The sequence below is a fragment of the Leptosomus discolor genome, chromosome 8 (assembly GCF_034619465.1).
Source record: "Leptosomus discolor isolate bLepDis1 chromosome 8, bLepDis1.hap2, whole genome shotgun sequence".
In the NCBI taxonomy this organism is placed as follows: domain Eukaryota; kingdom Metazoa; phylum Chordata; class Aves; order Leptosomiformes; family Leptosomidae; genus Leptosomus; species Leptosomus discolor.
The window spans coordinates 47,452,492-47,479,332 of NC_141398.1; the positions used below are offsets into that span (position 1 = coordinate 47,452,492).

A 26,841-nucleotide genomic window follows, 5' to 3' on the forward strand; every position below is an offset into this window, starting at 1 on the left:
AATCGGTCTGGAGCGGACCACTTCCTTGGAACGGACCAATGGGAGGGCCGCGGCGCAGCGGCGGGGCGGTGCAGTCACATGACGGTGCGCGGCGCTGCGGGGTGTTGCTGGTGGGGGCGGCCTGTGGCGGCGGCGCGACCATGGTGAGGGGCCGTGGGCGGCGGGAGCCGGGCGGCGGGGCTGGCGGGGGCCCTGGGCTGTAGGGCCTGGCCTGGCCCGGCCTACGGGAGCCGACGCTGACTCTGGCCTCGCCGCTGGCGTGTGCGGAGGTGGGAGGGGTCCGGCCCGCGCCCGCCGGTGGCCGAGGGGCAGGCCCGGCCGCCCGGGGCCGGCCTGGACCTGGGGGCTCCCTCTGGCTGCCGCGCGGTAGCGGCGTCAGCGGCTGCGCTAGGTCGGCGGTGGGGGCGGGCCTGGTCGGGGGCGGGGGGGCGTTGGAGCCGGGCCCGGAGGCCGCCGCCCGGCCCGGCCCGGCCCGGGCGGGGCTGAGGTGAGGGCTGGGCCCGTTGTGTCCGCGGTAACGGTTCGTGCTGTGGCGAACGCTGCCGCCGTCCGCCGCTGCAGCGTGTCGGTGCAAGTCACTGGGCTCAGCCGTCCGCTTGTAGGGGCGCGGGGGAAGTAGGTGTTTTCATTAGGCAGCTGCTGCCGCACCTGCGGTCAGAGTTTAAGGGTATTTTCGCGTGCTGCTCCTGTCATAAACCCGAGGTTGTGCCATTCCCAGTGCTGCGTGTATGTGCTCTTGCCCACATTGCCGTCTGCTGCTCGGTTATTCCTGACCGTCCAGGGCTGCTGTTTCAGACTTACCTAGTGAACCTCCTTTTTCTTCTTGAAGAAAAGGTGGTTTTCCATTGGTGGGCCCAGCTCAATAGAGCTGTTTTTGGAACAAATGTTGGTGTTTCTTAGAGAGGCAAACCTAAAATTCTAGCATGGAAGTAGCTCTTAGTGAGAAATGCTTTTCACCTTTCAATAAAGATAAGGGAACAATCGAGTTTCCTGGTAAAACTGAAAAGTCTACCTGTTTAATGCATCTTCTATGGTACTTAATATTCAATAAAATTTTAAGCAGCATTTGCTGTAATCATTACAGTCTGTTAATTAACGTAAGTGTGGAGTATAAACAGTACTAACAGTATCTAGACAGTGAGGCAAAAACTAACTGAATGCTTTATAAAGCAGGGATTGCACAGTTCTTAGGCTTTTGGGACAGACTTTAAAGTTACATGTACATTGGTACCAGTTTAATACTATATCCTCTAGAGGTGTGTGGGGGCACAATCTGTAATATTACTTGAAAGATGAATGGAAAATACTTAATTGGTGGTGAGAAATGATAAATCTACGTAGATAGCAGTCTGTCCCCGACATAAATACTTTGTGGTAGTCATTAACTCACTAATGACACAACTTTTCTCTGCCTGTCACTTCCATGGGAACTGGCCTGAGACTTCTCTGGTCTCATATCCTCTTTCTAAGAATAGCTGATATCAGGTGATTCAGAAAAAAATAAACTTATAGGTGTTAAACATCCTCTCTACCAAATTAGGTTCCACTACTGTTTCTTATGGCTTAGCTTGGTTTAAACCTTGAAGCTGAATGTTTAAGTACCTTTAACGAGACTAATTTTAAGTGGGCTCTGTCTGTTCTTGATCATCCACTGAATAAAAAGTCCAACCCCTTGGTTCTTGTTAATGTCTTGTGGCTTCCTGTGGCAGTAAGTACTAGTTTAAACATGTGAAAGATGTTTTCTTCTCTTTGGTTCATCTTTGAGCTCCTATACTGGGAGATACAATACAAGTTACAGGAGTTGCCTTCAGTAGTGCAGAGTAAAACTTCGTACAAGGTATAAAATGCTTATGCATCTTTTAATTCCAAGCAGCTCAATGACTTTTACAGCAATGCTTTGTGTGCGTCTAGGTGTCCTCTGTATGCTGGCAGTTGTCGCGATCAGCTTCTGTAGCTAACCCATCTTCTGTCTTGGGTAGCATTCATGTTAAATGTCTCAGTGGTTCTGGTTGGTAGGTAGTCCTGATAAAGTCCAACTGGGAGGAGGCAGAAGAACCTTTTTGGGTAAATCTTGTTCATTGTGGTTCTCAACACAAGCATGTGAGCAAACAGAAGGGGAAGTCATGTGTGGAACAGCCTGTAAGCATATCAATTACCTAAAGAAAAGTACTTAATCATTTGGAGGTTAGATGAAAATGCACTTTAGAATGGAACAGAAGCAAAACCTTCTGCTTTGTGTTATTTGTACTCTGCATCCAGCTTAAGATACCTGTATTGCCAGAATACAGGCTGTTTGGTAGGCTCCACAAGCTTGCCTTGAATTCTGCTGTATTTCAATGTCACGTAATTCTTTCTCTTGAGTACTGCCAGTTACCAGATTAAGTGCAATGAGCATCTTAACTAGTCAGCACACTGACCCAAAATAATAACCATTTTCAGAGTGCAGTGGAGTGTCAAGTATGAAACTAAGTGTGAATCTTATGCAGTCTTCCCACGGAGCTGAGTAAATTGTACACAACAGGTGTAATGCTCTCTTTGTATGTTCAAGAGTAGTTGCTGTTATGAGGCTAGTCATGATTCAGAATAATGGTTGCTGCTGAGGTAACACACTTTTCTAATCGTTATCTGCAGGATGACTTGTATTACCCACTCTAATCAGCCAGGCAGTAAACTTCTTCCAAGCTAGTCCAGGCTTTAAAAAATTCTTGTTTTCCAAGGCAACTTACAGTTCGCTAGTCTTTATCTAAAAGACAAACAAACAAACAAAAAACCCAAGACAAAACCTGAAACAAACAAACAAAAAACCCCACACCAAAAAAAGCCACACCAAGAGCTAGCTCTCCTCACCCCCTTGCCAAATTCAGCTGCTGTGTGTTGTGACTTCCATAACTTGCATGTGGTAACTTATGGTAGTCCTTTCTTCAAAGCTAGAAAAAGACTGTGGTGTTTTGTACAGAAACTGATAGTGCAGCTGGAAGAGGCAGTTTTCTGTCCCTTCTGCACTGCTCACTTGCTTCCTTGTGGCTTCAGAGGAAAGGTTAGGGAACAATAAAAGCAGAAAATTGTCTTTACATCTGCTCTCCTTTTTTCTTCAATATTTGCAGTGTATTTAATGGGGGTAAGGCTCAGGCATTTCTAAAGTCTAAATGGCTATGTAATTGCTATGAATTGCTTATCTTATGTTTGTGCAGGAGTTTGTACCTTATTCTACGTGTTGACAAGGCAGGACATTCTGTGCCTTGATTACAGAGTACAGTTGCTTTTCTCCAGTATCAAAGTATCTTCCACTTCAAAAGCTTATGTTCAGGATTCTTGTTTGTAATCGGCGTGGGACTGTACAGTGCAGTTGCATTTTTTGATAAAATAACACTTGAAAATACCATCTTGTGTTATTAGGTTTGTAATTTGAAGTGGAAGATACAGAGCAGCTTTATTCAACATTGTGTCTGACAGAAGAGCTGGTTTCTAGTTTGGTGTGTGTCCTGCTAACTGTCATTGGTAGACTTTTACTGTATGTTTTCTTTACTTGCTTTTTGCTACAACTTTCTCAGATTTCAGGTGCGTATATCAGGATATGTGTTTCTTGATGTGATCGTGTGTATCACTTGATAGTAACCAGGTTATGTGTGGAAACATCTGTGGGTGTGAAGCTGAAAGTAGCTTGCTCTCTGAAGTAGAAAGAAAAGGGTAAGCTGATAAATATTCAGACTTTGAAAAATGAGAAAGAGTTGGAACTTGTTCAGTGGCGCTGCTGTTAAGATGTTTTCTATTCATATAGAAGTAAAGCTGCTACAAACAACACCTCAGGCTTCTTCCATTGTATGCTTGTGACAGTGGTAGGTTATCTTCCTACCTGTGCAACTGTAAAATGCTGAGATACTTTAGAAATGAAGTGCGTACCCTTGAGTAAAACCAAAAATCTTTGTTTAGACCAATCACCTTCTCAGTCTACAAGTCAGAACAGATATGAATGTAATTTTACTCTTAATCCTAAAGAGATAAGAGAAGGAAAAAAGTTAATCTCTTGTGGTAACAGGGAAATGCTTCAGTCATGTACTTAGTACAGTTCAGTGTTTGAACGCAGTGTGGGACCTTGCTGCTCAAATTTAGAGCAGAAATAGAAATACTGTCAGTGACTTCTGTTGATGCAGACAGAATTTGATATAAAGCTGACTCCAGTTCATTATAAATGGGAAAGCTAGGTCTGGCAGATCAAGGCTCTGAAGCTCCGTTATTTCCCCAACTGTTGCTAGAAGACAGTATAAGAAGGTATATACCTTCAATGAGATGTTTTTGATGAGATCATTCTTGGTATCGTGTAAAGCATAGTCTCAAACTCGTAATAGCTGTTATTCTTTAACTAGTGGTTTTCACACCAAAAGTAAGGAAACTGATCCACGTGCACTCTGCCAGCCACTTCTTGGGGTTGTAGCAAATATGTGTTTCAATAAATTCTTTAACTTGGTGGTGTTGTCAAAAGGCCTTCTTTTCACAGCCCTACTTGCAATGTTTTATGTGGCTGTAGGGTGAACTGGGTGAATGGTAATCTGTTAATCAGATGGGCTAGTCTTCTAGCTTATTTGATGCTTTACAGCTTAAACAGCTCTCCCAGCACTACATGGCCTTGTGAAGAACTGGGAATGGAAAAGCAGGACTGGTAGCCATGTAAGGTTAATGCCCGCTAGGAGAAGGGGACTTAGGAAGTTGTGGTTAGTGTTAATGTTACTGCGGTGTTTCTAGCTGTGCTTTAATATTGAGAGATCTGATGTGGTTAGAGCATATGGCATTCAGCTCAGTAGTGATGTGTCTTCTCTAAAGCATTAGTATGGGTTCAGAGGACTGTAGAGTGTGACAAACGTTCTGGCATAGACATAATTCATCAAGTCTGTTACATGATGTTTTGATATTGATTGTTGCACACTAGTCCCAGCACTGTCATTTTCTGTTCTTGAAAGTCCAATCTGTCATGGAATAAATAAAGCTTAGCAATTACAGCAAAGTTCTGCTGGCAGAACGTACTTGCTTCACAGTTGGAGGTTTTTTAGTTTTTAGAATTGCCTGGGAAATAGGGCCATCTAGCCAGGGATACTACTTTTGCCTTATGCTTAAATTGTTTTTTTGGAAGACCTGCACTTTATGTGATTAAGTATAGAGAAAGCTTTGTAAGAGGTGCAGTCACTCTAATTAGCAGAGGTGGTTTTTTCTGTTGACTACACTTGTTAATTAGTTATTGTGCATGTTTGAATATTACTGAGGCACACTGAGTCATAGAAATGTTGCTTGGAAGTCAACTTTGTCATGTAAGCTCCTGCTTGTAGCAGAATTATCATCAATGTTAGATCAGGTCAGCCTTGGTTTTGTCTAGCCGGGTGATTGAAAACCGTCAAGGGCAGAGTTTCACCACCTGTTTGGATGTGATCAAGGCAGGAACAGTACTGTATGGCACTGTTTGTGGAAAAGGATAGTGGGGGGAACGAGGGGGAGATGCTGTCTGTGATTGTTACTAGGGAGATTCCAATTGCAGAACAAGAACCCAGTTAAACATGGGAGAAAATGGGTGTGCCAAGGATGCAATGCTCTATAACCAGTAAGTTCCTTTTAAACTAAAACCTCTCTGTTTTAATGAAGACCTCAATTTTAATCTCAGTCCTCAAAAGATACTTAGGGGGACTCTAAGCATGGGGTGTGTGGGAGGAGCTGGTACCGAAGATACTGTTTTTAAGAACATTAGGATGGTGTAATTCATGGCCTCCTAGCTTGTTACTGAGATCTAGTTAAAGGAGACCAGGAACCCTCTGAACACAGTGGATGAACGGAACAAATATAAATAACTGAGAATTTGCTGAAGCTGCAGGCTTGAAGAACCTGCTGTGCAAATCACTGTACATGGTATTTGTCAAGACTAGAGAAGATGTAGTTGGGACACAACATCAGTGCTTAGTGCTTACCTCTGTCAGTATTTCAGAGAGGCTATCTAAAACCAAATTGCAAGGCTGGGAGGCTCTGAGATGGTGAAGACTGGGCCTAAACAGTAGGTGGATGGTGGTGTTTCCTTGTAAGGTGTCAGGAGGAAGGCTGGTTGCAGGTGAGGACAGCATTAGGGGTTCTGGTCTAAGTATATTTGTACATCTTAAAGATGGTCATATAAACTAATCTCATCAATCTGGTAGAGGGAAGGGAGCAGCTGCAGTAGGAGAAGGCCTATTATAGCTGGGTTGGGAGGAAATCTAAGGCTGTAAGCAATGGATTTAATATAATAAGAAAAAGCAGTATGATTCTTGAAAAGGCAAAAGATGTTGAAAGTTTAAGTTGAAGGCCTGGGATGTGCCTCTTTGAGGACAGGTAAGAGGAAGAGGGTCACTGGGACAAGTAGGGGACATGAAGAGTTGTTGCTTCTTTGCAGTTTTCTGTTGCCTTCTGCAAATCGCTTCTACCTTCCAGAAAGCACTAACTGTACTTTATCCTTTGCTTGTCTGAAACTTGTCCTTAATAGAGTTGTGTGGCTCAGATAGCAGTTAATTGAGAACTTGTGACTTGTGAGTACCTGTACAGTTGCAGTATGCACAGTCTGGGCATTGCTTTGAAGCTCTGTGGAAAGAAGTAACAATGCTTCCTCTCAGCGTAGTGATGTCTATGTTCTCTGGAAGGTTTTTTCTTACCGGGTACTTGCACTGGATTCTTGACCTCTAAGTGTTAGAAGGGAAAAGTTGACCCTGTTCTGTCTCCATGGCTTTTGTGCTCCAAGAAGCAATGATGCTCACAGGCCACCCCTAACCTATCTCCTCCGGGCCGTCAGGTTTTCACAGAGAACTGGGAACTTTCTCCCTTACATATCACACAGCTATTTCTGACAACTCTTGAGTGGTCACACTGCAGTGTCACTTGCACTGTTTCATACTATGGGAACCAGTTTGAATCAAGTCATAGACAGCTTCATTAAAATAACTGAATTCTGGTTTTTTGTTGTTTATTTTTTACTTCCAGCCAACAACACAGCAATCTCCTCAGGATGAACAGGAAAAACTCCTGGATGAAGCCATTCAGGCTGTCAAAGTGCAGTCTTTCCAGATGAAGAGATGCTTGGTAAGTATGTGACTTTAAAATGCAATGAAGCTTCTTGTCTGCTAGGAGTAAAACAGTAAATCAATACTAATCTCTAGTGCTGTCAGGAAAATTAACCCTTTGTGCATCTTTCTGGCAGAGGCTTTGCAAATGAGGCAGCTACTCGATGAGAGTGAGCCTTGAGTATTCTTTGAATGTATCTTCTTGATTTTGCTTCAGTATTTGACAAGATAAATTATAAAGATGCACCTTAATAATTTATTTACTTACATTTAAGTAAACGTAAACTGAGAATAAGCCTGCCATTTGACATCAGAAGGTTATTGCTCAAATTCGTTTTATATGGAACTATATGATGAGAAACTATTCTTGTTTGTTCAACATACTGTTGTTTTTTCCAAGTGGTCTTTTCTTGGCATGAACCACAGACTGTAAGGCTAGTGATGAATTACCTGCTGCATAGGATAAATTCTGTAGTGATTAATTGTAGACTGATGCATGAACTCTTCTGTGACTGGGGAACACGATTAGCTAGGGTTCTGCTGAGACCTTTGTCTTGAAATTGTAGCCAATGCAGGCAGATGATGTCATCATGCATAGCTTTCTTGGGTTTGAGAAGCCCGTTTTTACTTGGAGAAACTGCTTAAAGTTGGAGTGAATACTTAAATGTTCCCATGTATTTGCACGTGGTTAGCCAAGCTAACTTTGTTTGCAGCCAATTGACAGTAGCAAGAAAGGTAATACCTCTTCCAGTTTTATACTCTGTGTAATGCTTTTGAAATCTTTGAAGTAGCTGTGGCTGAGCTTTTCACTGCTATTTATGACTGAGTGACAACATACTGAGTGGATCACACTAGCAATTCCTTCCATTTGCCCCCAAAACTTAATGCTGCTGCTTATGATAGGTTGAACAAGTGTGTATAGGTGGTAGATTAGAAGCTTGTCCTGTATCCTTGATGCCAGATGATTATATGCATTGTAAGCCTAAGTTATATGCAGCCTAATAAACTGTGGCTTTCGGTAAGGTGATGTTTTTTGGTGAGAAGTAGGGGAAGAGGAATCTAATTCTAATGGTGGTCTGCTGGCAGTGTGTATCCTTTGTCTGCTGGAGGTTTCTTCATGAGATCTGAGCAAAACGATGGACCAGATTGGGGGGGGGGGGGCAAGGGGAATCCATTCTATTTTGCTTGCTGTATAGAGTCTGAGTGGTGCATGGAGATTTCTGCATAAGCAAAATTTTCTTCTAGTTTTTTGTACCATTACTATTACAATTTGTTACTGTAGCTCTGTCTTCAGGTATAATGTTCCACTTAATTAGTATGGGCAATGTAGTACAAACTAGATACTAAATCACTTGATTTAATTATAATTTTCCTGTTGTTTACTTAATCTTTGCATGCTTTTTTAAAAAGCTAAAAGTGTAGCTTTCTAAAATACTGCAGTTGCCTAGTATTATTTCTTACAGACTATTCTCTTTCCTCCTCTGAAGGACAAAAACAAGCTCATGGATGCTCTGAAACATGCTTCCAACATGCTTGGTGAGCTGCGGACTTCTATGTTATCTCCAAAGAGCTATTATGAGCTCTGTATCCTTTGAAGAGGAAACGAATATTTGAAATGCTGGATTTGGAAAAAAATGTTCATCTGCTTTTTTTGGTACGATGGCATCTTGCCAGTCTCCTATACTTACTAGTACTTTTCTCCTTAGTGTTTAGTTATCTGGGTATAGTGTAGGAGAGCATACATTTATTTGCTCACTGTTCATCTTTTCCATTTGGTATAAAGTGGGTGTCTAATGTCTTCTGTATCTTCCTTTGGGAGGTTTCAGGAGTCTAATTCTAGAAAAATACTAGCTCTGTATAGCAGTTCTACTTGCAGTATGCTACCCTGAAATCTGTAAAACCAACTTTTTTTTTTTTTTTGTCCTTTGTTATTATGTTGGCTTCTAACCACAAGTGAGTGCCTTGATGTATTTACTTGTGCATACTGTGGTAGCTGAAGAAGGATAGCCTTTTCCTGAGATTTGGGAACAGATTGTGAATGTATTCAAATACTACTTTCTCCATGTGTGGATGATATTCTGCTGTGTCACATAGTACACCTTTAGATGCTCTATTCAATCACATTCATTTGCTTACTATTTTGATTTAGGTTTTTCTTCCCTTTTCTAATATGTTAAAATGACAATTGAAGGCTTGGGGTTAATTTTGCACATTTATCCCAATAGCGATTATTGGTTTTGAGTACTACCTACTTGGACATGATTGTGTTTGATACAGCATCTTTCCTCCTTGGTATGAATGCGCAAATTATTATGTAAATCTGTTGTAGACAATTCTAACTTAAAATACTTAACTGTGGGGAAAAAGACATGGCAATTTCTGATGAGCTACACTACTTGGAAGTCTACCTGACAGATGAATTTGCCAAAGGAAGGAAAGTGGCAGACCTTTATGAGCTGGTACAGTACGCTGGAAATATTATTCCAAGACTGTAAGTGTGTATATGTTAGTGTTTGGTTTTTTTTAAAACTGGTGGATAGTTGTCAGACTCTGGGTTCAGATAATAATTGATTCTGTGTTCTTGCTTGACAGCAAGAATTTGATTTTGCGATGGTGAATAGTATTTCTGCATATCTTAAGGGTGGATTGCTGTGAGACTTCTGAGATTTAGGCTAGGAGTGCAGCTGCAGAAGGTCAGTTACTCCTGCCTGTGTGTTGATTTTGCACATGGCCAAGATGGAAGCACTTTGAACTTGGAATAGAGTTGGCTTTTGGGTAAAGAGCTGATCAGTGGAAGGTTAACCAAGTGCCGCATTCTGATCAATGAGATTGACTACAAATTTATTAACTTTTTCTGTTATCTGTTAATGAACTTGTGTGTGAGGATCAAAGACCTAGATCCTCACACACAGTAGATGCTTCATAACCATCTGCCTCTTTGAAGAGTGAGAAGTGTGAGAAGGAAGCTGAAAACTTCTGTAACTTAATTCTTAAAAGCTTTGTGTTTATGAATATGTTATGTTGGCTGTGTGTTAGCATGCTAGAGATGATACTGGAAGGCTTATCTTTAAATATGTGACCATTGGGCTGAAGTAGATCTTCTAGATGTTCAGACTTAAGACTCAGATTTTACTTGGTACTGCAGTTCTTAATTCCTGACCTTATCTTCATACCAGGAAGAGGCTTTGGAGCCACCATACTTCATACTCATGCAGTTTCTGGAGTTTGGCTAATGACTGCACCGATGCCTTTAGCCCTCTGTATAATCGTTTGAATTGTCTTCCTGCCTGCTTGATGTAGACTCTAGTTCACCCTGATGAACACTTCTGGTGCTTTCATGGAGGTTCTGTGTACATCCATGCATGAGGCAGAGAAGCAGGCAGAGAGGGCTGAGGCCTCTAAACCAAGTATGTGAAGGTTCTCGGCATTATATGTTTATTCTCTTAAGCTGAAGGGGAGTCCAAGCGTATTGGAGCACCAGTCCTTTCCATCTTGCATGTTCCTTCTACCTGGTGCTTAATATAGAGATGCTGAAGAAATGAATACAGGCCTGGGGATTTCTGAAGAGTGTAACAACTATCCTGCTAGACTACAGCATGAAAGAGGCTTAACTGCTTCACCGTAATAGATTACTTATATGTGCCAGAGCTGTTTTTCAGCTTAGTGGGGTGCTGGAAGTATAGACAAGCTAGTCTGAGAGCATTCAGAACTTCATGCATGCTAAGTATTTACACATTCAGTGTACAAAACATTGTAATGGGGTCAAGGGGCTGTTCAGACTTGCTGTGCTCTGTAGCAGAGAACAGGAGTTGAAAGCTGACTGAATATTCAAAATTATGCGACCTAGATGATACTGCTTTCTATACTTCGGTAATACTGCCAGGATGGAAGAAAGGAACTGTTGCCTTTAAGTGTGATATTGTTACTTTACAGTTTATTGTTTCTTTCTGTGCCTTTTGCAGGTATCTCCTGATAACAGTAGGTGTTGTCTATGTCAAGTCATTTCCACAGTCCAGGAAAGATATTTTGAAAGACTTGGTGGAGATGTGCCGTGGAGTACAGCATCCTCTTAGAGGCCTCTTTCTTAGAAACTATCTCCTGCAGTGTACTAGGAATATCTTACCAGATGAAGGCGAACAAGCAGAGTAAGAAAGAAAGATGGGCTATAACTTAGAAAAAAAAAAATTGTTTTTAACAGAACGTGTTTAAATTTTCTGTATGACTTCAGTTTTGAGAGAAGTAGATATGTTAGAACTCTATAGACTTGACAGGTGTTTTGTCCTTTAGGAATTCCCTTTCATTAACTAAGGTTTCTCACAAGTAAAGATATGAATCTTTCTTATGAACCCAGATATCCTGCCACACACTTCCTTGCACTGCTACCTTCTTAAAATTTGGATGTTCACCGGTGGATGGAAGGGTGAATACCTCTGACAAGCTTTTCCTGTTCCTAACCTGTTCTTAATTGCAGTGAAGAAACCACTGGAGACATCAGTGATTCGATGGATTTTGTGCTGCTGAACTTTGCTGAGATGAACAAACTTTGGGTGCGAATGCAACACCAGGGCCATAGTCGGGACAGAGAGAAAAGGGAGCGAGAAAGGCAGGAACTGAGAATCCTAGTAGGAACAAACCTGGTTCGCCTCAGTCAGTTGGAAGGTGTTAATGTGGAGCGATATAAGCAGGTGGGATGTCTGCCCATCCTTTCTGACTTCTGGTACTTTTTCCAAATGAAACCAGTTTGGACTTTAAGATGAGCAACTTAAAGTGTCACGGCTGTGCTAAAAGTTCAGTGATCCTGGTGCTTTGTGAACTCTTCACCCGAGGAAAAGTTTTGAATGCTAATGAAGCTGTATAATGTGTTGTGAGGCTAAGGACATGACTTGTCCATTTTTCCTTTAAGCTTGTCTGTAATATTGACAAGGAATTTTAAAACTTTCCTTCCTGATTCCTGTTTTACTTATAGAATAATAAGTTGGTTTAAGGGGTGTGTACACATACAGTGTTCTGTGATAGACTTTAAAAGTTAAATGAAGCTATGCTTCTCAAAGCATTCAACTGTTATTGCATGAAGTGATTGTCAAGCAAATATATGATTTAGAAGTCTGTCCCTTTTAAGTTCTACCATAAAGCTGCTGAAAATGCTTTTGAGTGGTAGTGCTGAGACCCTGAGTAGTGGTATGTCCCAGCAAAGCTCGTAGCACTGACTTACTAAATCAAAGCTTGCAGATTGTATAATGTGCGAAAGGGACAGATGTCTGAGACCAGCAGATTTTATTTTATTTTTTTCTCTGAAGGATGGAACTGCTCAAAACTGGGGCTTTATACCAGAAAGCCTTTATGTAAAGAATAAGCTGAGAAATGTTAGAAATACTGCTCTGCTTGGATTAAGTACATATGTGTGAATATAAACTTGGAAAGTAATTGCAAAATCACTGCAAGACTTTTTTTTTCTGATTCCAGATTGTTCTGCCTGGAATATTGGAGCAAGTTGTAAACTGTAGAGATGCTTTAGCTCAGGAGTACCTCATGGAGTGCATCATACAGGTCAGCTGCTTAAATTCAATTGCAGTGATGGGATGCAGGGACACTCACTCCTATACTGTTAGTCAGATTCAGGCTACTTTTGTCTCTTCCTCATGAACTGGAAAACGTCATTGCTGGGACTCTTACATAGTGGCTTTATCCTGTCTTTTTTTTTTGCCAGATGGGCAGAGTGGAGATGAATCCATTTTATGCTCCTTCTGTTGCAGAAGCTTGTAAGCATCTGAGCAGCAGTGCCTGCAGTGTGAATTACACTACATAGATGGGCCCTTAAGTTACTCATTTGTCTTGCATCTCTTGCTTCATGCATTTACCCAGTCGTGGTCAGCTTGGGGAACCCTAAAGCATTTGTAGGCCAGAGCGTATTTACTATGTGTCTGTCTGCTTTAGAATTACTCTGTTGCGTTTTACTGCTGTGTAACAATGGGCAAATTCAGTTTATAACTTGATGACTATTGATCTAAAACTTCAGGTTTTCCCAGATGAATTTCACCTCCAAACCCTGAACCCATTTCTCAGAGCCTGTGCTGAGCTACACCAAAATGTGAATGTGAAAAATATAATTATTGCTTTAATTGACAGGTGAGTGACCAAGGGGGTGGAAAATGGCTCAAAATTAAGTTTCTGTTGTGCACAAGCAGATAATTCTAGCATTTGAAAGCTTTCAGTTTTTGGTATCAATTTGCTGTTTCTGTATCTTTCTATCAGCTGTAATTAAAGCTGTGAAGAATATTATTTCTACAGTTTCTGCTCTCTGGACTCTGCTTTTACAGCTTCCAATGAAACCTGCTTTAAGGACTGATTAAAACTTGTAAACAGCCAGGGAACAGCTCATTGAGTTTCAACCAATTTCATGTTCCTGAACTAAAGAGACAGCAGCGTTCTGCTTTGACAGCCATATTGGTCATAGGCACCTCTTGAAAACTTGAAGAGCCTAATGGCGAAATCGTACATCAAAGATACTTTACCTTACAATTTTGATCAGAGAACATAGCATATGCTTCTTCAGAAAAGAGCTAGTGGTAAATGGAATGACCTTCTTAATTCTTAGTTTACCACTAGCTTCCTCTCTGTTCTTCCAAAAGTGTGTTTTTTCCTGTGGAGGTACTGCTTAAAACTACTTGCACTGAATTCAGATATAGGGGAGAAATCAAAACTGAAGTTTTGATTTGCATCCTGAAAGGAAACAGCACAGATTATCAGCAAGAACCTGTACTTTCTTACTGCAGAAAGGAAGTGCACTGACATGGCTTTTTGAAGCCTCAAAAAAGCCTTGTCCTTGCATGTACTTTGGTCTTATTAGAGTATCTTTCAGCATTTATGCATTTAGCAGGGAAGCAGCTCTGCCTTCATCCAGAGATGTTCACAGGAATTCATTGGTTTCTTACACTTTGCTGCAATGGATGAGGTTTTTCGTAATTTTGTTAGCTTTAAAAAATCCCACAAAAACCAAAATCCCAAGGAGCATTGCCTATAACAGTTTAATTTCTGAGACTGTCTATCCTGAGACTACTTTCAACAGAAGTCATAGAATTTTTTTGCTAGGTTCATACATTAGTGTGTAGCAATGTAATTCTTTCAGGAAGGCTTTCCTCATGTAGCTTTTGCTGTTGTGTCTGCTTAGAGGACTTAAGCAGCGTTGGTGTTACCTCCACAGTAAGTTTTCTGTTGTTACTGTTACAAACAACAGCAAGCGACTGCCCAGCAGTGAACCTGCTGTTCTCCAAGACTAATTGCTACTGTGTTTTGTTGGGTCACTAAAGTGTCTTCCACAGCCTACTCATTTGGCTATAGGGTAAGGGTAGAAGGGTGGCACTGTGATGATTGTGGTCTTTGTAGTATGGCAGCTTGTGCTTTTGACTGTAACGTTACTGCAAGTGTTGGAGGAGGATGTATGAGTGAATCTGTTCTTGGAATCCATGCATGTAGGGAAGGTGTTGCTCTTGTGTTTGGATTGGAGTTGTTAGGAGCAATTGTTACGTGTTTCAGTATTGTGTAGTTAAGATATGAGTATGCCCCATACATGTAGTGCTTGTTGGCATTCCTCATCTTTATTTCAGCTGGCATGGGATACTTGAAACTGATCGTCAGTTACTGCTGAGGAACCTTCTGAAGCTTTAGTCCGTGTTCCCATGAGGCTTTCCCATTAAAGGAATCTTTCTGCAAATAGTCTTGCTGCTTTGGGATCTTTCTTGCCTTACTAAACCATTCATAGCTGTTAATTATGCTGCTGTCTGCCTGCAACTTGATCATACTTTGTACACACTGGCCTTACTCTCTGAGCTGTTGCCAAGAAAAGCTGTCTTGTCCCTTTGAGAAAAGGCGGTGATTGTTCCTGGCTTTAGAAAGTTTGCTTGTTACCACTCTTATGAAATGTAAGAGTAGCTTGATGTATGTGTTTTCTGGCAGTGAAGTTCTTTGGCACCTCAGCCTTTTCTTACCTGCCTCTTTGTTTCAGACCCAAAATTCATTCAAAATCAAAGTTTAGAAACCCTGTAAAAAATAACTTTAAAAAATTCAGTTGGGTGCCTTTTGCTAAATATTTTTGTAGGTCTTTCTCTAATTCAGAATAGGATAATCCCTTAAGAATTATAAAGCAAAGGTAGCAATGCTGAGCTTTTTAAGCTGCAGCTTTGGTAAGGTGCTATCCTTATGGTGATTATTCTTATCTTGTATCTGACTTCTGTAGAAATGGTGGTTAGCATGACTTTTCTCCTATTACAGATAGAGATAGCTCTACAACTTCTTTTGGATGCTTGCTGGATAGTAATCTCTTGCTTTGTTTTTTTTTTCCCCAAAAAATATTTTCCACTTCAAATTTACTTTGTGTTTTGCTCTTTGCCAACAGTGGAAGTCCCAAATGTGTTGGTCTGTCTTTGGAGACAAAGCATAGTTAAGTCAGCATATTTCTTCTGTTTTTTCTCTGGAGACTGTTTTGCAGAGAATGCTACTGGATGTCTAACTTCAGTAATATCACTGAACAGATGCAGGATATTTTCTCTTCCATCAGCCTCCACTATACCTTTTTCTCTGCTGCAAAGAACGCAACACTTGCTGCTGGTTGAAGGACATGGATTATAAAACGTCTTTCTTGCTCTTTCTTCATCTTGCCATCTCTGTGGGCACTCTTTTCCAGGACTGGTATTTACCAGGCTTGGTTGCTCTTAAGGCTTCTGACTTCCATTAATTTCCTTTTTTGCTTGTAACAGACCTTGCACGTACACGTAAAGGGACTTGTTTTTTCTGCTGATACCTCTTTCCGGCCTATATCTGAAGAGTGGAAGAACTGTGCTGACCAAGCTGCTTTCCTTTATGTATTCCCAGATTAGCTTTATTTGCACATCGTGAAGATGGACCTGGTATCCCAGCGGATATCAAACTATTTGACATCTTTTCACAGCAGGTTGCTACTGTTATACAGGTATGCTGGATGTTCTTGCATGCAGTTTTGGGATTTATTTTTTGTGAATTTATGTGCTTTTTTATCAACCCGGTGCTGTCTTAAATTTCAGTCTCGCCAGGACATGCCCTCAGAGGATGTGGTATCTTTGCAAGTTTCTCTCATTAACTTGGCGATGAAATGCTACCCAGACCGTGTTGACTATGTTGATAAGGTGTTGGAGACAACTGTGGAAATATTCAATAAACTGAATCTGGAGCAGTAAGTAAATGTCTTGCATTCTCTCTGAAGTGGCAATTAATACTCTATAATTTTGACTTCTGTATTTCACCACGTTTGGCAAGATAGCAGTGAGACATGCTTTGGATGTGTAAGATACTGCTTTTTGGGCCAGGCAGTAGAGTATCATAAACTGCTGACTAAGCAGGACTTGCTCATGTGTGCATAAATACTACTGCGCAGCTGTGCAGCTACACAATGTGTATGCCAAGCTGTGCGTAGTCATTATCTGTTCATCCTTTGCAGCACTCTAGAGTTCTTTTCTTGCTGAATTTGTAGCCACGATCTCTGCTTCTGCTATCAGCAACTTGAAATGTGCAGTTTCCATTGTACATCCTAAAGAGCAAGATATGACTTGTTTCTTTATTTCCTTTCTCCCTAGCAGAAAGTTGCTTAGATGTTGTGGTATACATCAGAATTGATATTGAGACAGACTTTAAATCTGTCTACGTGTGTGAACTATTGATTAATTGTGGGGTTTGCATATATTTTCTTCTAGTATTGCCACAAGCAGTGCTGTTTCAAAGGAGCTGACTAGACTTTTGAAAATACCTGTTGATACTTACAACAATGTCCTGACGGTTCTGAAACTGAAACATTTTCACCCACTCTTTGAATATTTTGATTATGAATCCAGGAAGAGCATGAGTTGTTACGTGCTTAGCAACGTATTGGATTATAACACAGAAATTGTGTCCCAAGAACAGGTATGGCATAAGTTAACTTAACATTCTAGGTGTTTAAAGTATCGTTTGAAGAATTGAAAGCACGTACAAAGTGACTTCATGCGCTTCATCCACAAATGTGTGCTTTGTTTTCTAGACTTCAGGCACCTGCATGACCCTGCCTCCCCATCTTAGTAGCACAGGTTTTATCCCAATTGATAATTCTTCCGCCCATGTTCTTAGATATCTTGTCTTGGCACATCTTGCCTAACCTCATCCTAGAGACTACTTCTGTTAGGTTTGAATAAAGACCCTGAATCCCCTTAAAGCTAGGCCTGTTACCTAAAGAAGACTGGATAGTGCTTTTGAAATCTGAATTTCCTCCGTACTGCTGTGCTGTCCCACTTGTAAGAGGGACCTTCTTCAGGGAGTAAGGCGGATACGTCCTAAAGCATCACCAACTAATAGACTTTCCTAGTGCTTTGTCAGCACTGTGAATGGCTGTAAAGATGATCCCAGTTGCTGTCAACTTATGCTTCTAGACTACTCTGGTTTAAACAGAGCTTATATTGCCTTTAACAGGTTGATGCTATCATGAATTTGGTATCCACGCTGATCCAGGATCAACCCGATCAGCCTGCTGAAGATCCTGACCCTGAGGATTTTGCTGATGAGCAGAGTCTTGTGGGAAGATTTATTCATCTCTTGCGTTCAGACGACCCTGACCAACAGTATCTGGTATGGTGATCTCTGGACTGTCAGTTCTTGTGTTATTTACTATATAAGAATCTAGTGCAGCTGAGAGCTGGTGCATCATTGCTCTGGCACTACAAACTCAGTAGAAAACATTGTATGACATGTTGAATGGTAGTGTGAAAAGTTGTTTGTCTGGAAAAAGCAGGCGAGGACTTAAAAACGCTTGTGGGTTTAAACTTTTTGTCCCATGAGGTGGCAGTTTAGATGCAACTATATTAGTCATATAACCATCTGTCTAAAAACCAAGTGAAATTTGGAGCTCTGTGCCATTTGCATTCTTGTGGTATCAAAATAGACAAAAAAGCTCAGAAAATACAGCTAATACGTTTGGCCTCAGGGATTTTAGTTAGTGTAAGTATACGGTGTTCATATAGTATGTAATACTGCTGCTTAGTGGTTACAAATGTTTTTCCTCTCTGCTTGGTCCATCCTTAATAGCAGATTTGATATGGCCTTAAAACTTACAGATTATGTTACTTGTAACAGTTTGAGTTGACCCACCAAAGCTTTTTGTAGCTCTCTGATGTTAATCTGCTATTTGTGGCTTTGGTTTATTTCAAGTTTAAATGATCTCACTATATAGAGAAGTGTGTGTTGGGGCAGAGGGATGGGGATGTTCTGTCTATACAAAATCCATTGGAGAAGCTGGCAGAAGATGTGCTGAAGTTGGATGCTGTTACAGGTTGCACCAGCTAGAATTCATTGGCTCTAGTCAGAGCTCAGGCCTGAGTGGGGACTACTGTGAAGTTACAGTCAGTGTGCCTGAAATACGAGTGACTGTTTTAAAGTTGCAGCAATATCATACTATATAAACAGTGAGAATAGACCAGCATAATCCAGTAGAAGCTATGCATTTCAGAGAAGCATAGCTTTAAGGGCTGTACAAGGATTGAAGATAGTTGCGTTTTGGGACCTGCTCTTCATTAACAGCATTATTTCTGAATAGTGCTGGAGTGAAGCGGGAAGGTGAACCAGGTCCTTATTCAAGAACTATATAGGTTGATTGCTGCTAGCAAGTACCATATTTATATAGGAAAAGCCAAGATAACTACATGTTTGGGGTTTTTTTTACTGATGGAGAACAAAGCTTCCCTCAAAGGGATGTTGGCACTAAGGGAGTTGATATATTTTTACCCTAAAAGACTGTGCATAGCTAGAGACATTGAAGCTGGTTTTGCAAAGCTTCTGAACATCAAGCTGTCTTCTTTCTCATCTAGCAATGCTTAGCTTTAATCAGAGTGACCATCTTAAATGCTATTGTGGGACTTGTCAAATTACCTTTTGGATAGAATTCTGTAAGCTACTTAAGTATTTTTACTAAAAAGGTGTTAATAGCTGCTTAGTGAGCACCACCAGTGCTTGTATCAAATTTTCATACGTTACAGGAACAGTAGGAAAAAATCAGACTGGGCTTTTCAGTGTCTCACTTTAAAGTATGCATTCTGTACGGAAGAGATCTGAAATGCAAATTCAAACACTTAAATGCATTACGAGCCAAAGTGGCTAATGCAGTGTATAATGGGTGATGACAGTTTTCTATTTATTCATGTTACTTACATGAGTTCTAGGTATAATCTAAAAATGTATGTAGGGTTGGACACTGAGCTTCACTTCTAGTGCATGTTTCAAAGTGGTAATGGGACTGCTATGACCAGAAAGCAAGGTAATACCTGGCTGTAGTAACTAGACATCTCTGGTTTGACACTTAAACAACAAAAAAACTCCACTTTTAAATTCTGATTTCTAATAGAGATTTTCTAAAATTTGGTTTCAGATGTTTTACTGTAAAATATGGCATGTCTGAGTTTGTCCCCTTTGAAAGGGAGTCAGGTGTGTACATTGTAAATGAATGTAATGTTTGGCTTGCTTGGAACAGATTGATTAATTTATCTTCTGTTACCTGGAGTTCTTGCTATTCCTGAGAATTCTGGTTATGAGAATACATAGCTGACTATATCAGTAGATAGAAATAATCACAAAATAAGGGCAAGGGAGCAGCTAACAGTGCAGACAAGTAGAACTCCTCAGTCCTTTTGCAGAGGTTTAGAGCAAGGGTGATAGGCAGAAAAGTATCACGTTCATGTTCTGTGTGCAGCTTGTGCTCAAAAACTGAGAAAGACAATAAAAGAAGCTGTCATTAATGAGCATAATGAAAAACTAAAACCAGGGAAAAATGGCAAAAGTTGCAGGTGTGGCTACCAGAATGTGGCAGTATAGTCTTTCTCTCAGAGTATGAGAAGGCTTAGTGACTTCTGTGTTCAGTTTCATAAAACTTGTTTTTTTTTTTTTCTTTTACTTTCCAGCTACTGTAAGAAAGAATAGTCTTCTTTGTAGCTTCCATTGAGTTGAAGACAGAATGTATCCAATGTCATTATTAAATGCCAGCTCAGGCAACTTCCATCTCACTGCACAATCCAAAATGTATCTGCAGTTAATACAGTACAACAAGTGTTGCCCAACACTTATTAAGCAGCTGTAGGAAAAGTTTGGGCAGATACCACATAAAAAGCTATAGAGACTGCACAAATTTAAGTCAAGTAAAGCAACTCGTATGTAGTCCCCCCAAAATACTGTAATTTATCTGAAGCTAAGACCATGTCTCTCTGATGCTTTTGCTCCATAGAGTGCAGATTGAGTTACAGATGCAAATAACACACCTCTTTCATGAATTCCCTAAGCTTACAGTGCTTCTGTTCTTAGATCCTAAACACTGCTCGGAAGCACTTTGGTGCAGGTGGGAACCAACGTATTCGTTTTACGCTGCCGCCATTGGTTTTTGCTGCATACCAGCTTGCTTTTCGCTACAAGGACAACTCCAAAGTGGTAAGTTGACCTCTAGGTAACTCCTGTATACTTGCTTCTCTTTGGCTTTCTTAAAAATGCATTTTGTGTGGCTACAGTATGCTAAGACTTGATACAGAATGCTAGTTGGAGTTTTTTTCAGCTCCAGGCAGATTTTTACTTGAGGTGTGATTGCTTTCTAATTTAAGGAGGACTTTTATCAATTCATATTAAATTACCTTGGCACTTGAGGAATGGTGAAGCAGAAATTGACTAGTTTTGTTTATTCATCAAGGTAGCTGATTATGTGTTTTTTACATTTACATAGAGGCCAGAGAACTATGACGCTGCAAGTGATGGCATGAAATGGATTTAAATCTGGATATTGAAATTCATCAACTTCTAAATCAGTAGCTATGCTATTTTAACATTTCTAAAAGCAAGTGCTTCTTTATAGGTGAACTTACATGGCAGTTGCAAAAGTGCACACCAAAACAATCACTGATCTGTTTTGGCCCTTTAATGCTTTCTGATCGAGATAGTTAAGCTAAGTATGTATTTTCACTTATTGCAAGGGATATATTGTAGGAAAATGTTAGTGCTGTTTGTTTAAAACACTCCTCAAAATGAATGTTTTAAAATTCTCTTCCACTTCTGATTGATGCTCCAAATTGAATAGAATTTTTCTTCACTTAGCTAATTAGGCTTTTACTCAGTTATGTTCTAAGTATAACTGTGATAACTGCAATTCAGTGTAGACTTCTGAGGAAGGTTTCTAAGGGCTGATAGTTACCTACACTAGTCCGGTGTGAACTTCTTGTAAATGGAAGAAATACTTTGTGAAGACCCACTGAGGTCAATGCACTACTGCTAGGGCACTCGGTACTACTGCAGTAAATAAGTGGCTGGTGTGGCATGCGACAGATCTTACTACAATTCAGATACTTTTTTCCTTATACCAACAGTCTTGTTCAAGCTTTGACTTGTTTCACTTCTCTAGGATGACAAATGGGAAAAGAAGTGTCAGAAGATCTTCTCGTTTGCTCATCAGACCATCAGTGCTCTGATCAAAGCAGAACTGGCGGAGCTGCCTCTCCGTCTCTTCCTACAAGGAGCGCTGGCTGCAGGGGAGATTGGCTTTGAGAATCATGAAACTGTGGCCTATGAATTCATGTCCCAGGTGAGTGTCCAACTATGACAGTCACTGTCTTGTTCTACCTCAAATTTGGCTTGGGTAAGTTTCCTGAACAGTGAACTGTCCAGTGTGATTAAAACATCTGAAACAATTGACAGCTATGCTGCTAGGTAGAAACTCCTCATCTTCATTCTTGCTTCCCAGGCTGCTGTGGGAATAAGCTCCATTGCTACTGATTTGAATGCTCAGTGTGACAACATGTGGTATGTTGCAATGCTGCCTCGTACTTGCATAGCTGGTTCACTGGAGGAGTGTGGCTTTCTCAGCATAAAGTGCTCCTTCACTTCTTCTAAGACTGTCTCCCAGCTCCTGTTATCTAGCTGGTATTGCCCTGGCCACAAGCACTCTTTGGAAGTTCTCTAAAATTTGCAGTGTATACAACTGCCATGCTGGACTTTGCTAATTAAAATCCTTTTATTTAACCTATTATAAACGACTTTTAAAATCCACTTAAACCTCTGACTTGGTCTTAAGCCCTGTTTGTTGCAAAAAACCTTCCCATCCCTCCCCATCAGATAAAAAATGAATGTATTTAATGTTATCCACATTGCTAGCTTTGTCCTAATCTTTCCTCTAATGCTGCTTGTAATGCATGTTCTTAAATTGAGTTGCTGATAACCTCAGCCTTTCCTCACTGCCTTGTATCAGTTGCCATTGTAGCACAATTCTGAAGATGAGAGCAGCAGGACAATGACATACTTCCTATGAGAGAGATGGCTCAAGATTTTTAGTGTTGCGTTCTCTCGAGGCTCTTCATCTGTGTAGCAGCAGTGCAAACGCTTTTCTTAACCTGCTCTATGGTCAGTGACCTACCACTCAGCTTCTGCTCTACTGTTTTGTGTGTTTCGAAGAACCACATCCTCTTGAGGGACTATTTCTGCTACTGAAGTTCCATATTTGAACAGATGAAATGAGGAAAACCCTCGGTCTTCAGATTATATGCAGGATCACATTTGTTTACTACAACCACTTAAGCAAAAGTATTCCTTGCGAGACTCATTTCCAGTCTGTGGATTTAACTTTATTTTGGCACTCTCAATGAAAGATCTTTTTTCCTGCCTGAAGCTTTTAACAAATACAGAACTGGACACTTTCCTGCCATGTCACTAGCAGGTGTGATTTGTTCTTTGGTTGTTTTGGTGTGTTCTAAAGCAGTGCTTAAGAGCCTTGCTTTCTCCCTTGACTAGGCCTTCTCTCTATATGAAGATGAAATCAGTGATTCAAAAGCACAGCTGGCTGCGATCACCTTGATAATTGGGACATTTGAGAGGATGAAGTGCTTCAGCGAGGAGAACCATGAGCCTTTGAGGACTCAGTGTGCACTGGCAGCCTCTAAGCTCCTTAAGAAGCCAGACCAGTGCCGGGCTGTCAGCACTTGTGCCCATCTGTTTTGGTCTGGCCGAAATACTGACAAGAATGGAGAGGAGGTAAGAATAAAGCGAAAGCAGTGTAATACATCCTACCTCAGTAACATAGTTCTGCCTTTCTTCTGGAGGCACTTCTTTCTAAAGTAGTTATATCACCTAGTGATGTAGATTTGGTTGGAATGTAATGTAATATACGAAGGTTATAAATCTCACTGCAGTGTAAGCTACATAAATACAAAAAATGGAGAAAACTCAAATGTAAGGGTGGAAGTACCGTGCAAGCTTTTGAGTGTGAACTAGTTTAAGGCTGGCTGTCAAAGTACAGCCTGCCTTTTGCATGTGTTTATTACAGGAGCTGTGTTTGCACGTGAACTACTAAACTTCCAAATTAAAGATACAACTTGTTGAAGTTAAAGGTAAAAAAAAAAAAAAAAAGAGAGAGTTGTGGGTTCTTTGGGGCTTTTCACATAAGCTGTTATAATCATGAAGAGCAGTGTTTGAAATCTGTTTCTCAAAGTATGCATTAGTGTACATATTACAAAATTGAGTTTGTTGATCTCATAATTGAAGGCTTGCAACAAATGTTCATGTTATTGCCTGATTTAACAAAACTGAAAATTGGTGGCAGTCGGGCAAGGTAAGCTTCAATGACAGCTTGTTCTGCACAGTTTGTGTAGTTTCGTGTTTTTGTGGTAGACCACCAGGAAATGCCACGTATGTGCCAAGGGAGGAGATCCTGCAGCTCCCTAAGGTTCTTTTATTTCTTGTAACTTTTGGTTTTTCTCTTCTAGCTTCATGGAGGAAAAAGAGTGATGGAATGCCTAAAGAAGGCTCTGAAGATAGCAAATCAGTGCATGGACCCTTCTCTGCAAGTCCAACTTTTCATAGAAATTCTGAATAGATATATCTATTTTTATGAAAAGGAAAATGAGGCGGTGCGTGGATATGCATTCTCTCTATTGCATCTTTTTTAGAGAACATTTCTTTAAGATCTTCATTCACACTTAGACCCCAAATCATGTCTCTTCAACTTGCTCTGTAGTCTCTCACGAGAGGCACTGTTCTGGTAATAACAGAGTAGTCAATTCTTGATATGCTAGTAAAATTGTGGATAAAACTTCATTCTTAGATGGGGAAAACAGATGTTTGCAGTTTAGTTATGAACTTAAATATTGTGAGACTTGGATACCTTAAATATTTACAAGATCAAAACTTACTAAGACTTAGAATCTTAACTACTTTCTCATCCAACTTTAGCGGTACCTAAGGTTTCCCTTACATACATAAGGGAAAGAAAGTTCTTACAGCTGTTCAAGCTCACTGCTGGGTGTTTCACAAATGGCTGGTTTAAGCTTTAATTTCAAGAAAGAGATGTGACATCTCATGTACCTGCTAAAATTCTGCATTTGAAATCTGAGATAGTTACCTCGGCCATTTTCTGTTAGCAGATAACTAGTTAACTTGCCCAGTTTGAAAAAGCAGCTTGGTCAAGTAGTGATCAACATCTGATGTCATCATTTGATCAAGAGCAGATGTTAATGAATACCCCCTAGTTCTTACTTTTAGGGATTTTTAGACATAAATTTTTAGATTTAGACATTAGGGATTTGCTGACTTTCAAACTGAACTGGCTTCTCACCATAATAGTGCTCTAGTATAGGAGATGCTGTATCTGATAGAGATGAAAAAAAAACTTTGAATTTGAAAGCACTTGGCAGATGTAAAAATACAGTGGTGGTCTGCAGTGCATTTTGTGCTGTGGTGTTCTGTGTATGAATAAACTGGAGAGAAATGCTATGGTAAAAGTTACAAAGCTATGAGGTTAGTGACTTAAGTTCTTCACATTTGCTGGGATTGGAGGAATTTCCACAAAACTCTGATATCAGAATGGTCCTATAAGGAGCAAGAGAAGGCAGCCTCCAACAGTTTGTCTGCATACAGTCTTAGCAATATTTCAAAGAACTGTCCAAATACCGATAGTTGAGAGCCAAGTCTTGTAAAACTCATGTCTATGTACTTGCACACAAGTCTTATTGATGACTTCTGTTCTGTTTACATTCTCCTGTAGGTGACAATTCAAGTTCTGAATCAGCTTATACAGAAGATAAGAGAAGATCTCCCAAACCTTGAGTCCACTGAAGAAACAGAACAAATTAACAAACACTTTCACAACACACTGGAGCACTTGCGTCTGAGGAGGGAATCACCAGAATCTGAGGGGCCAATTTATGAAGGTCTTGTTCTTTAGGAAGATACACTCTGTACTTACTTCTTTTCATTTACATACCATTTTTTTTTTAAGATAGATTTATAGGTTGTGCCTTTCAGAAATGTCAAGTTGAGTTAACATTCATGTGTTCAGTCTGGCACTTCAAACACTTGTGTTGAGTACTCTAACAAATTTGAAAGGTTGGACCAGCAGCTAAAGGTTTCATCAGCTAGCATGGCTGAAACTTTCTTTGAAATCTGTGTGACATGGTAGGGCTCTTCCGGTTCTGATTTCTCTTCTGTCTGTTCACTGTTGCTTCTGTAGCACTAGAGTTCTAAACTGGCAGTGACTGTCATCTGAAACTGTGTCTGATCCTTACAGAGCATCAGATTTTTGGGATTACTATATGTCAGATTCTGCTTGTGCTTTTCTTTTAATGCAAGTTAAGACTAAGTGTAATATTTTTCCCTAAAAACTAGAATATATTAATGCATGTTTGGAGACTTTTAAAGTACCATGTTCAAAAACAGAAGTTATATTTTGCATATTAAGGCTCTGTGACATTCAGTGAGGGCCAGTACTGTGCACAGGGCATATTTATCAAGATAATTTTGTTCCAAATAGTATAAAAATAGAGAAATTGCAATCTATATAGATATGTATAACCTTCATTACTGTAAATTTAGGGGAAAATGCATTACACAAGTTTATTCAGTATCACAATTTTGCACCAGTGAAACAATAAAGTTGCTATTAACACCTGTTGTTTCATGTCTCTTCAGAGCCACTGTTGAACCCAATGCTAATGTTGAACCTTCTGATAAAAGCAAAAGAACTTCTGTTTTGTAGGGACAGAAAATCAAGGCATAGTTAACCTGAAGAAGCTGGGAGGCTGCTAGCCTTTCTAATGGAGGAGTTTATCGTGCAAAACCTGTATTTTTCCAAATGATGCTGCAATGATGTGTGTTCACATTTCAAAATACTTTTATGACACATCTTGAGAAGAGTGGTGGAGAATCCTACTGGATTCTAGGTCTGTGCTAGAGAGACGAGTGGCAACCAAATGGCAAAGCTGTAGGAAACTAAGCAGTAGAGAATTGCCAATAGCAACTGCTGTGAAGACTGGTCTGACTAACTGTATTTTAACGCTAGTTGCTGAAAGCTTTGATATGTCTGGTTTACCTTAACTGAATGTAATGTTTTAAAGCTAACTGATTGAACTTCCGTACTCCTTGAGTTGACCACTGTTGTGAAAACTGTCCTGGCTTGATTGGATAGTGAATGGGACCTTGGTGGGAGTGTCCAATAACTTAGTGCTGTTTTCTGAAAAAGGCAAATACGATCCTAGGAGAACTATGGAATAGACACAATTAGATCATTGATCTACTGATGTTAAGTCTGGCTTGGGGAGGAGGAATGGAGAGATAATCTAATGGCTTTACTTGCCCAGTGGTATAATTACTGCTATTCAAAAATCTTAATGTTGTTCTGTATCTGTTGATGCTGTTCCTCTTATGAGAATTGTTAAGCTGATTGTTTTGTTATAAAACATCCATAACAGAACATGATGATCAATGTAGA

General features: G+C 40.3%; 1 protein-coding gene across 1 annotated transcript; it reads left to right on the forward strand.

Annotated features, from left to right (window-relative positions):
- The first annotated feature begins 38 nt into the window (after positions 1-38).
- Positions 39-26,019, forward strand: VPS35 (VPS35 retromer complex component). Its single transcript, XM_086468825.1, has 17 exons — positions 39-143; positions 6,985-7,083; positions 8,552-8,648; positions 9,432-9,555; positions 11,027-11,209; positions 11,536-11,749; positions 12,528-12,611; positions 13,081-13,190; positions 15,933-16,029; positions 16,121-16,269; positions 16,787-16,994; positions 17,535-17,690; positions 20,409-20,531; positions 21,490-21,669; positions 22,872-23,111; positions 23,843-23,986; positions 25,120-26,019. Exons 1-17 carry the CDS (start codon positions 39-41, stop codon positions 25,297-25,299), a joined length of 2,493 nt encoding a protein of 830 aa, XP_086324951.1. The 3' UTR covers positions 25,300-26,019.
- The last annotated feature ends 822 nt before the right edge of the window (positions 26,020-26,841 follow it).

Bases quoted from the DNA above. Each gene is read 5' to 3' on its own strand.
- VPS35 (XM_086468825.1), top strand. From the start codon at position 39: ATGGGAGGGCCGCGGCGCAGCGGCGGGGCGGTGCAGTCACATGACGGT. The intron at 13,191-15,932 runs GTGAGTGACCAA...ATGTATTCCCAG, and splicing joins ATTATTGCTTTAATTGACAG to ATTAGCTTTATTTGCACATC. The intron at 20,532-21,489 runs GTAAGTTGACCT...TCACTTCTCTAG, and splicing joins ACAAGGACAACTCCAAAGTG to GATGACAAATGGGAAAAGAA.